Consider the following 13,825-nt stretch of genomic DNA (forward strand, 5'->3'; position numbering starts at 1 on the left):
TTAAGGAAATTCATCAAAGTCTCCTGAATATTGATAATTATGACATATGTTGATGAAAACGGGCAAATTATTAGGGTTCAGAAACATCATCTCAACAATGGCTCCCCATAGCGACCAATAATCACTAAAAAATCTAACAAAGCTATACACGGAGGCATAAATACAGAATGTACATATTCGAGATTTATCACAGTATATGATGTGTATGGACCTGATATGCAAGGAGTTTCTGCTTTTCATTAATAAGAAAAAGGTCATGGCACGATCGGGTTTGATTCTGGCCAGACACTACAAAAATATATGCTGTGTTGAGACATCGGAACAATTTTTGACACGTTATGGCAATGTCTGGAGCGAGAGGAATGCTTGTCTAAAATAAATGATATGGTTTACTAAAAGACATATTTAAACTTTGTGTACAAAACATGAGACTGCCATAAACCTATCGCCTTAGACACGTCATCATTTTTGAGCTTCCATGTAATAGTTATTCAAGTGTGCAAGTGATAGCTGTTATTAAGATGGAATGTACCCTGTTGCACATCATCATCACCATTGATATTATTATTATTGTTATTATTATTATTATTATTATTATTCAGATACTTGTCCATTCGGAAACCAGCCTGGGATAGTGGCAGATGGACAGACATGTACACAGTTGGTTGCAAATTCTTCCTTTAACTGTTATAACTATGCAGGGGCATGTTGTGAGTCGTGTCAGAATGTATACACTGGTATCATTGGTGAGTATGGGGAGACGAAACTTTTTATTTATAAAATTTATTAAAATATTTATTATTCTAATAACTTCTAAACTATTAAGGGAAAATTGAGTTCTACACTTACACACACACAGAGAGAGAGAGAGAGAGAGAATTTCCTTTCCTGCGTAATAGCAACACCCCATATATTTTATCGCGTTTCTTGGAGAAAAAGAAAAAAACCAAAACAATAAACATGATAATGAGTAGGGTAGCGACGAGTTTAAATTGGAGTGTTTAGCCACAGGCTAAAATGTGTCCGGTATTCATTAAACTTTCATTATCCCAAAGATATTAAATATTATGATTGGCAGCGTCCATTTGTCCCTCTCTCCTTAAACACGGCTCCTCTTTAACCGTTCCTTGTCAATTTACCAGACTTGGTAAATAGGATGTTTATCTGATGGCCATCTGTGAGGGGATTATCAATTTTTGGACGACTGTATATGTGGTAGTGTTAAAGGTCAATAATACAAAAATGTTACTAACCATGACGGATTCAAATGCCTTTTCGCACACTTTGTGGTATCATTTGAAGGAGGAGTGCATATATTATAACTACAACAATTTGGGGTACAACCCGAGGGACAAGATTCTGAGAGGGTACTGGATGGCTTATGAAATGATTGACTGGGAACATGTAATAAAATGCGTTATTTTTTTATAATGGACATCCATGGAAGTAGCTCTGGTTATACATGCCATCATGATGCAACTATTTTTCCCATGTCGGTCTTTTCTGCAAAATCTTAGTTTTTAATGAGATTCCCCTCACAATGTGTTATTTCTTACTATGTGATCGTTGTTTTTGTGTACTTCGGGATCTAGAAGAGTTGTGCTCCGCCAGCATTTCTCGATCAAAATGATTTGTTCTCACGTTCTATTGGTTTCTACATATTCTGTTCAGTGTTAGGAAGTAACGCGTGAACAATCAAATTAACGTAGTGGGTCAATTTTTTTATATTTTTTTACCGGTTAAATGAAAAAATACATTTTCCTGCTTTTAAAATTCTAGCAGATATTCGTAATGTTTTAATTCCCTGGACAATACTGCAAGGCAATTACATCAACACATTAGAAAATTTATCTTTAAGTGACTTGTTTGCATTTCTTATATATCGACATAGTTTTTATCTTCTTCAATGTTCCACTCTTTGCATACTTGTATCTAAATCATATTACAAAAATATTTTATTCTGTCAGTTAAAAAACTCGATCATTGCATTGAACTTCATAATGAATTATTGCTATGAGAAAACAAAGATCACTTCAGTTGATATTGGTGGACATAAGATTTTAAAATAATAACATTGCGTCACAAAGAGATTCTAAAAGTGAAACGGCGATTTCTCAAGCTATTCTAGAATATTAATGAATTATTTTCTTTACACAGGTTGTGAATACGGTGACAAAGCGACCGGTTGCACGGCAAGAAATTGTGCTTATTATGACAACACAACAATGGCATTATGCTGTAAAACATGTTATGTGCCACCAACTACCACCACAACAACTAGAGCACCTACCACAACCACAGCAATACACACTACAATCACATCTACCCTAATAACAACCTCAACAGGAACCGTCCGAGCAACAACCACAACAACAGCTCCAATTGCATCCACACTAGCCTCAACCACAACAACAGTTGCCTCAACCACAACCACAACGTCAGCATCCCCTAAAGCAACCACAACAACGGCAGCTACAACCCCAAGTACATCAATAGCAGTTCTGACCCCAAGTACAACAACGGCAGCTCCAACCCCAAGTACATCAACGACAGCTCCAACTCCAAGTACATCAACGGCAGCTCCAACCCCAAATACAACAACGACAGCTTCAACCCCAAGTACGACAACGGCAGCTCTGACACCAAGTACAACAACGGCAGCTCCAACACCAACTACAACAAAAGCTCCAACCCCAAGTACATCAACGGCAGCTCCAGCTTCAAATACATCAACGGCAGCTCTGACCCCAAGTACATCAACGGCAGCTCTGACCCCAACTACAACAGCGGCAGCTTCAACCCCAAGTACATCAACGGCAGCTCTGACCCCAACTACAACAACGGCAGCTCCAACCCCAAGTATATCGACGGCAGCTCTGACCCCAAGTACAACAACGTCAGCTCCAACCCCAAGTACATCAACGGCAGCTCTGACCCCAAGTACATCAACGGCAGCTCTGACCCCAATTACAACAACGGCAGCTCCAACCCCAAGTACAACAACAGCTCCAACCCCAAGTACATCAACGACAGCTCTGACCCCAAGTACATCAACGGCAGCATCCACCACATCCGTAACAACAGCACCTACATCAGCAAAGACTGCATCCCCATCCACAACGACAGCAGCTTCCACTGACACAACGATGACTACAGCCCTCAACACAACCACAATATCTCCCACTACAGCCACAACAACGACATTAGCAAGTACCCCAACCACAACTGTCTCAACAACAACATCAATGACAGTAGCCCCAACCACAAGCACAACTACATCAGCAGTACCTACCACAACTTCAAAGACAGTTTTTACGTCTACACCTATATCAAAAACGCCATCAACGACAAATACAGCGACAGAACAACAGGGAACGAAGAAAACAGCCGTTACTGTGCGTTTGGATTACAACGTATCTTCTGCTGACAATTTATCCGACAGTGGCACCTATTCTCGATACGTCGATATCGTTGGGGAATCTGTAAGTATATTTTTGTTCTAATGAAAATCGATAACATCAACCAAATGTTATAGTTGCATTTGGTGAGGTCAACATAGTACGTGACCTCTTTTTAAAATACATTTTTATGTAAACATCAGTGTTACACACAATATGGAACTCAATGCTGGTAGAATCACAAATGATGTGTTACCGACATTTTTATGCATACATCAGTGTTATACATTATGGACCTTAATGCCTGATAGAGTCACACATAATGTGTTGCCAATATTTGTACGTGTACATCAGTGTTATACATTATGGACCTTAATGCCTGATAGAGTCACACATAATGTGTTGCCAATATTTGTACGTATACATCAGTGTTATACATTATGGACCTTAATGCCTAATAGAGTCACACATAATGTGTTGCCAATATTTGTACGTATACATCAGTGTTATACAATATGGACCTTAATGCCTAATAGAGTCACACATAATGTGTTGCCAATATTTGTACGTATACATCAGTGTTATACATTATGGACCTTAATGCCTGATAGAGTCACACATATTGTGTTGCCAATATTTGTACGTATACATTAGTGCTATACATTATGGACCTTAATAATTGATATAATCATATATAATATTTGAACTCTGTTTCAAAATACATTTTTATATACACGTCCGTGCTATGAATCCACGACCTAAATATTATAATATAACATTTTATCGATTGTAGTAAGTGCTTAAGAAAGAAATAACGAATAACGAAAATGTAGTAAGAAGAAAGAGATTAACATGGAAAGATAGAAAAAAAAGAAAACATGAGAAAGCTGAAAGCTGAAGAGAAATGAATGTACAGGATGCATACTAGTACACATTTTAGCTGTATCACGTACTACATTATAATTAAGAGAAAAGCGTATATACGACTAAGTTGCCTCATGTTTATTGTAAGTAGATATTTCATGCCGTGTGTTGTCTACAGAATAATTTTATTTTTTAAGGTATAAGAAGAATATCCAGCAAATAAGGGTTGGTTCCTGTGAAATACTGTGTACGAATCATGTCATGTTATATAAATCATTGAATCCTCGTGTGAAATTTATTTTTAAAAATTACAAGATTTAGAAGGCGTTGTTCATGCTTTCAGCTGAGAGAATACTATACGAGGAAAGTTGGTCAAGACATCCAAATAAATATTCGGGACATAAGGTAATTGTCTTGAAACAAACATACATACATACATACATACATACATACATACATATGTGCATGCATGCATATATACACACATACACTCTCATACATACATACATACATACATACATGCATGCATGCATGCATACATACATACATACATACATACATACATACATACATGCATACATATGCATATATGAATACATACATACATACATATGCATATATGAATACATACATACATACATACACCCTCATACATACATACATACATACATATGCATATATGAATACATACATACATACATATGTGCATGCATGCATATATACACACATACACTCTCATACATACATACATACATACATACATGCATGCATGCATGCATACATACTTACATAAATACATGCATACATATGCATATATGAATACATACATACATACATGCATACATATGCATATATGAATACATACATACATACATGCATATGCATATATGAATACATACATGCATACATACATACATATGCATATATGAATACATACATACATACATACATACATGCATATGCATATATGAATACATACATACATACATACATACATATGCATATATGAATACATACATACATACATATGCATATATGAATACATACATACATACATACATACACTCTCATACATACATACATACATATATGCATACATATGCATATATGAATACATACATACATACATACATACATACATAAATACATGCATACATACATTCATAAATACATACATACATATGCATATATGAATACATACATACATACATACATACATACATACATACATATGCATATATGAATGCATACATACATACATACATATGCATATATGAATACATACTTACATACATACATACATACATACATTCATAAATACATACATACATATGCATATATGAATACATGCATACATACATACATATGCATATATGAATACATACATACATACATGCATACATACATGCATATGCATATATGAATACATGCATACATACATACATATGCATATATGAATACATACATACATATGCATATATGAATACATACATACATACATACATACATACATACACTCTCATACATACATACATACATACATGCATACATATGCATATATGAATACATACATACATACATACATACGTATGCATATATGAATACATACATACATACATACATACATACACTCTCATACATACATACATACATGCATACATGCATACATGCATATATATGCATATATGAATACATACATACATACACACATTCATACATACATACATACATACATACATACATTCATACATACATACATGTGCATATATGAATACATACATACATACATACATACATACATACATACATACATACATACACTCTCATACATACATACATACATACATACATGCATACATATGCATATATGAATACATACATACATACATACATGCATACGTATGCATATATGAATACATACATACATACATACATACATACACTCTCATACATACATACATACATACATGCATACATGCATACATGCATATATATGCAGATATGAATACATACATACATGCATATGCATATATGAATAATTTTTAATTTCCTTATATATAGATACAATTTTTATATCATGTGGTTTTATGAGTCCCAGTGTCATGCCCAGTCTAGAGTCGTACTCCCAACCCCGATACTGAAATAAAATGCATGATGCAAGATTTAATTCTTATTCATCCATTTGAGCTATCAATAAACAGACGAGTAAGCACTACTTTACGTTGTAGGAAACTTAATGCCTGTTTACGACTTTTATGTTGCTCGTAAAAAAAAATGTTCATGTCATTTTAGTTTATCTAATCATGTACTATAGTAAATCTTAGATTTATCAAACGCAGTACAACTGTAAAGCAACCCAATATAGCGCGGTTTCTCAAATAACACGATTATTCGTGTTGATCCCATTTGGTGATGACTATCATTGGGATGTTGCACATACTTCAGTATAAGGAGATCCCCACTTATAGCATGATACTGTCCACAAAAGCGCGTTATAGTGAGGGACCTGATTAGTATATTGTTTTCAATATAGGAGAGGCAGTCTTATCGTGGAATACGACGTTGTCATTAAAAACATAGAGACAGCTCAAGTTGCTCTGGCCAAGGCTAATATAGATTTGGCTGCTGGGGAAAACATCACAGTGGGTGGACAAGTATCAGGTGTGGAATCCATGGTAGTTGAGAACATGACAGGTAAGAATACCTTTACGAAATTGATTAAACTTAGAAACATTGAAAACTTTAAATTATATTGATAGAAAACTTAGACCTAGCTTGCAGTACTTCAAATATCGATATGTTTGTCAAAATGTATGATTTCTGTCTGTACTTGATATTACGATTATGCACAAAGAAATATTTATTTTTATTTCAATAACTAAAACGAACGCTAATTATCAAATTGCTTAAATGACATAATTCAACTTTGTCCCAAAAAAAAAATTCGCTTCTGTAATTGACATGTCATTTTTCCTTTATTTGCAGTGCCGATTGGTAGTAGCAGTAGGGATCAACTGTGTACAGTATATATACTCATATCAGGCGTTTGTCCTAACAACTATAAATGTGTAGTGTTCAACAGTTCTCCAGTGTGCCAGTAAGTGGAAATAATAATAATAATAATAATAATAATAATAATAATAATAATAATAATAATAATAATTAATAGCAGCAATAACAACAGTTTATGTGAATGAGGGCCGGTACATCCTAGTAATGCGAAAACCTATCTAAAACGTTTCACTATAATTACCTTGTCGCATTCTATCCTTTTGCATCAATAGTCAAAGTGTGGTGCATTTGTCACGATTAATGATTTTTCCGATGAACGAGACTGCCAATGTATTGGATATCTTGAGGTGACCTCTAAAAGGATGCTCTCTCTATATAAAAAAATCATATTACTGTGGCAGTTGAGAAATACAGTGACCCTCGTTAACAAGATATCGACGCAAACAAATACAAAAATCAGGAAATAATATGTACAATCAACACATGTACAATCAACACACGTACAGTCAACACATATAATAACAATCAACATTAAATTCACAAACTGAATAATGTCTAAATATGCCAGAGACGTAGTAACTCCATTGCATAGTATGATTTTTATATGCGTACACATTATTGCTAATCCCAACCCGTGTAAACGTAAATTGTGAGCCTCATGTCCAAAAACAACTTTTATGAACTTGAAGGTATGATAAGATTGATAATCTTGCCTTTATAACTACTAATCAAAGAACCCACACTGAATAAATACTCACCGAGTTTGGAAATACACCCTATATACCCACCCACCCCCAAGTATGATAAAATGTTTAGCAAAAAGCGCCTGTCGTGCCATCTGTTCAGCTTGTATTGTTTAAATTGTGAAGCAAACAATCTGTAGACCCTGTGGTCAGCACGAGTTTGTGTTTGAAAAGTACAAAATGAGACTGGAACTTGATATGGTATATGTGGGATTTGATTCGATGAATTACTTAGATCTGTACATGTACAAGAAATCTACCGTTTTGTTCACTCTGAATAGAATTATTATTCAAAGTCTTAGTATTCGCTGATACGTCAGCATCGTAGCATTATATGTCCACACAGGTTATACAGAGGTTTCACGTGTTGACATCACTGAACACAAATGTTTAAATGCGGCACTAATATTCAACCGCGGTAATAGGACGTGCAGCCGTGTTTGTTTTTTTAAAAAAATGGTTTTTCAGCGCCATCATTGCTATTTTTGCTACTAAAAATAGAGATAATGTAACTGCATATGGATGAACTGAAACCAAAGCTGTGGAACAAGTCCATCTGCAACAAAGAATATATTTATTTTAGAACACCATTTAGGGAGAATCACAAACCCAACGTAAAAACGCAACGTATTACTTACGTTTACATTAGATTTACCCCTCGCCCTGCCCTTAGTGTAGGTTCGGTTCAACAGCGTCTTCGCTTAAACCTTCATTAGGATTACCAGTGTCTTGCCCTTAACCTATATTGGGTTCACCAGCGTCTTGCCTTGTGTCTACATTAGGTTCACCAATGTCTTGCCTTAAGTATACATTAGGTTCACCAGTGTCTTGCCTTAAGTATACATTAGGTTCACCAGCGTCTTGCCTTGTGTCTACATTAGGTTCACTAGCGTCTTGCCTTGTGTCTACATTAGGTTCACCAGTGTCTTGCGTTAAGTATACATTAGGTTCACACGCTATCTTTAACTTCTTTTCAATTAATATATTAATTGCAAATGAAAAATGTATGATACTCCTATAATATTAATGTCATAGTTCTACAATGTTAGCTTACTTACGTTCCATCTATATGTTTGATATTACTTTTCATCAGGCTAGTTTTGTTTTTTTTCTATCAGATCTCTGTTCTTCCGAATTTGGCGAATATATGTCAATCAACGCCATCGATTGGAACAAATATAAGTAGATTTAGTGAAAGTTGATACCACATTATGCGACAGCTGGATTAATGTCATTATTTCTTTTTCTTATAGGCCAATAAAAACTACAATGGGTAAGTTTTATTTGAATTTATCCACATCATAATTTTAATGTTTACAGTTGTTACTGGTTCTCGTTTACGTACGACGTTATTCATTCATCCGCACTTTTATATCCAACGTAGAAAGGGTTTGGCCTTGAGTCGCTTGAAGACCGATTCAGAGGGAAGTGTTATAACATAGCAAAATAAAAGTTATAACATGGTAAAATTTAATTTTTAATTACAACAATAACTGCTAAATACGCTTAATACATAAATGTTAATACTAATTTATATTACATATCTTACTTCATCTGGATATGGCAGGAATAGCTATCATATTCCAGAACAGGTAGATACAAACACATATACTTACACATTCACCCATATTACACAAAAGCACAGCTGTAATTACATTTCATAGTCACTATCAATTATCTATCCTGATTTAAACTGTTTGATAATTATAAGTAGTGAGACGTAAATGTATGCTGACACATCTTTCATCATTTAAGAACTTTTTTATTAAAAAAAACTTCTCAGCTTGTAAATGTTTTAAATTTCTTTTAACAAAAGTCTAAAAATTAGTAAAATGCCATCTTTGAAGGAACACACACTCTGAGATTGTTCTCAACGGTGGTTTGCACAAGCGTTCGTATTTCTTTATCATTAATCGGTGGACTCTATCATAATATATGAACATTGTCACCTACTGTTAAAATTTTACATAATGGTTGCAGAATAATTACTCCACCATACTATATTTCGAGGGTTATATTCTCCGGGTTCCTCTCTTTACTATAATGTTCTAATTGATAATTAGATTTATGGTATCACGTTCCTTAATTTATTCAATGTATACTCTAATTATATGTGTTTATTTATTACATGTTTGATATTATAACATCGTCAGTTCTACATACCCTTCACAAGATATTCAAATTATTTGATTTACCTGTTTTATACAATAACCTCTAATACAACCAGGCTAAAAGGGATTACACTAAAGACGTGTCACGTGCTAACCAAAATGATTTACCTATCCATACTGGGGCCCCGAGTGGCTGAGTGGTCTAAAGCGCTCTCCGTTACGGATCACTGCCATCTCACCTCTGTCTGCGTGAGTTTGAATCTAGGATTCGGCCACTGTGAGTATGTGAGAAAGCTTGCCAGTAGCTTCACGTGGTTCGGTTGTTCTTTTTCGGGGTTTTCCCGGGTTCTTCCTCCACCATTAATACTGGCCGCCATGCATAGCCTATCGTGTGCTGAAAAATGGCGTTCGACTCCACAACAACCTATCCATACTAGAACCCTTTAATACTCTCACAACAAATGGTTTACAGTAAAGACATAGAACATGTTGATCACTGTCCCTTTTACCGCACGTTCAACATAGAATCCATATCAGCCAGTGAGATTACACTGCCTATCGTCGATGCTAAACAGTTGATATGTCAGGAAAGATATAATAATATCCAGAGCAGCTAACATATAATAGTAAAGAGAAACAACATACATTATTAGCGGATACGCGATATTAAAATTGCCAAAACAGCAAATCGTATATTTATGGGTCTCTGATTATCATTGTAAAATATAACAAAATTGTACCAAAAGAATAATTTAAATAATAAATATGATAATAATGAGGCGAAGTGTTTGACAATATTGCTCAAAGAAATTAAACCGCAAGGTATATGTATATCGTTACAGATATAGTCCCAGTTACTGTTGCGGCTGTAGTAGCAGGGCTTGTTATCGCCATTGCCGTGGTGGCTTTGATATGCTCTTTACAACGACGATCTAAAAACAGAGCCAAGCATTTAGCTGACCTGTCGAATGATAGCAGCTCAGAAAGCCAGGTATATCCATATCTTTTATTTTTGTATAATCCGTCTGAAATCACACCAGTTTATTGTATGTATTGATCCAAATTCAAATCATTTTTATTTTAATAAGGTAGGCCTCCGGCCCATAATAAAAAAGTATATTTCATGATATACACAATTGGAATACCGCATTTTCTTTAACACGTCTGAAATATACATTCTTGATTTACTTCTATATTTATTTCTACACTTGCTGGCAAAATGCAATCTTATAATGCTACACAGGATAAATATGTCAATGTCAGATAAAAATGTCAGATGAAAATGATGTTCTCTCAGATGTGACGGAACTTAAGAGGATGTGTTACCCCTTTAGCATAAACTGTTTAAGATATACTGTACGTATTTTACACTGGTGTAAATTATATAAACGATACAAGCCGACTGTTTATATTTATTTTAGTAAAAGATTTTCAATACAAATGTGGCAACATTATATTAAAAGCAACAGTATATTAAAAGATTTTCAATACAAATGTGGCATCAGTATATTAAAAAATTTCAATACAAATGTGACAACAGTATATTAAAAGATTTTCAATACATACGAAAGATCAACATACATATTTTGCTGGGAGACACGGGAAAAACGAATTTAATATGTCGCAGGGTTACGTCGAGACCGTGGAACCGAGATGTATTCCTATAACGTCTGAAACGAGTTCTTTCCCCGGTTTGTAACGAAATACGAATGCGGCTTTGTGTTTATTTCATAACCCCTATTTTGAGCTTTTGAAATAGTTTTAGCTTTGTTGTATGAATGAAATTGAAAACAAACCGGGATCTATACTACTTCGATTTATTGCGGTAAAAAATATCGACAAGCTGGGGTCAAGAAAGATACCTACGGTAGTTCGAATTTTGATGTGTGCTACGGAAATATTGATTAAATAGCTCTGGACCGCCAGATCAATCATGTGGATGAAATCGGTATATAGAAAGAGAGAGAAACCCACAGTTGTTCGATCTAGGCCGACTAACTGACATGTGTTTAGAAAGTATTCATAATTCTGTACATTGTCTTACCCCACTGACGCCTGCAAATAATCTCTCTCTCTCTCTCTCTCTCTCTCTCTCTCTCTCTCTCTCTCTCTCTATATATATATATATATATATATATATATATATATAGAGAGAGAGAGAGAGAGAGAGAGAGAGAGAGAGAGAGAGAGAAAATTTCAGCGATATGAAAACATTTTTTTCTCCATCATCTACCAATCTCATACGTTATCATTAATCAACTTTCAGATGAAATTGCCGCGTCCAGCATACTTCAATGAAGGCCATCCACGGCACGAATTATCAAATGGTCAATATCCGAACGACTTTGCACATGCGCACAAATGGTATCCGGGCTATGGCCACAACAAGACAGCTTTCGATGGAGGGAGTGGAAAAATAGATAGTCACTATTATTACATTGATATTGAACATTAATGCTAATTATTTTATGTACAGCATTTACCGGTATAGTTACTAAGCAACTGTAGAAAATGGCATAGCAGACGTTTCTTGATGCTCTATTTTACTAGAAAAATTACCAGTTATAAATCAAAAAAGATTTAAACTTATGGCAATATTTACAAATATACGTATTATGTACGCATGTATTGCAATACTATGAATATATTTAATAAGTGTGCTATATGGATGCATGAATCTTGTTATATTGCTTAAATATCTTAGATTTTGAGACGCTTTCTGTGTTGGTATGATCGCTTATTTTATATCGAAGATGTTTACATGGTCTCTTTTGTAACTAGCGAGTTATATTTTGATTCTACTTAAACGGGAACATCGTGGCTCCTAATTAAAGGTGAACATCGTGGCTCCTAATTAAAGGTGAGCATCGTTGCTCCTAAACATTCAACTAAGATTAGCTGAACGCATATTTTACTTTCAGGTCACTGTGACATGCGCGTGATATTAAATCCACTTGTCGCAACTAAAGATGAACGTTTGAAATTGTACATTTAGTTCAAAGTTCAAAGTTCATAGCCATAACGCAGTGTTTCCTAGCGCTGAAAAAGTAATTGTTTTTATATTTGTATTGTCTTTTGTAACTTGTACATTTTATTTTTGTACTATTTACACACGTGCTGGTCACGAACATAAAAGGAAATAAACTATTAAGATCTTGATTTGAATATGAGTGTAATCGCATGTGTGCTGCAGTCAAATACACGGGGACTCAAATTTGAGATCCATACACAGGTACTCAACAGCCTCAGTTATCAAGGCGATGCTGAAGGTAACGACAACAAATGTCCACTCCGATTCAGAAACGTACCCATTATTAATATGCAAGTCTCGTTCGACCCTTACAAAATTTCTGCCATGTATAAGGCTTGCCGTTGGAAGGGCCATAGTGCGAGCTACATATCCCATGAATATGTGTTGTTTTATCAAAAATGGAACAAAAGTTTCAAATACTGATACCCTGTTTTCCACCATTAACAGCTGCCAAGCCAGCTTGTGCAAACAAATGTTGATTGATAACGAAAGTCTTATGCTAGAGTCAGATTCACTGGCATCAGCATCGAGCTTTGCACAAGTTCTAATGCATGGCTCATGGGTGGTGTCCGTGATAATACAATATTCTAATGCATGGCTCTGGGTGGTGTGCGTGATAATACATTTCTAATGCATGGCTCATGGTTGGTGTCTGTGATAATACAT

At 34.9% G+C, this 13,825-nt stretch overlaps 1 protein-coding gene across 1 annotated transcript in view; it reads left to right on the plus strand.

Moving 5' to 3' along the window:
* Window positions 1-13,287, plus strand: part of LOC149791022 (uncharacterized) — a 38,185-nt gene extending 24,898 nt beyond the window's left edge. Inside the window, exons 15-22 of the mRNA XM_089973271.1 lie at window positions 603-746; window positions 2,158-3,482; window positions 4,606-4,667; window positions 6,796-6,956; window positions 7,248-7,359; window positions 9,271-9,290; window positions 10,971-11,119; window positions 12,395-13,287. Of these exons, the coding sequence (XP_089829397.1) occupies window positions 603-746; window positions 2,158-3,482; window positions 4,606-4,667; window positions 6,796-6,956; window positions 7,248-7,359; window positions 9,271-9,290; window positions 10,971-11,119; window positions 12,395-12,583 (2,162 nt within the window). The 3' untranslated portion in view covers window positions 12,584-13,287. The remainder of the gene's footprint in view (window positions 1-602; window positions 747-2,157; window positions 3,483-4,605; window positions 4,668-6,795; window positions 6,957-7,247; window positions 7,360-9,270; window positions 9,291-10,970; window positions 11,120-12,394) is intronic.
* The last annotated feature ends 538 nt before the right edge of the window (window positions 13,288-13,825 follow it).

The sequence above is a fragment of the Sinohyriopsis cumingii genome, chromosome 10 (genome assembly GCF_028554795.1).
Source record: "Sinohyriopsis cumingii isolate HCF-2022 chromosome 10, ASM2855479v2, whole genome shotgun sequence".
Lineage (NCBI taxonomy): Eukaryota > Metazoa > Mollusca > Bivalvia > Unionida > Unionidae > Sinohyriopsis > Sinohyriopsis cumingii.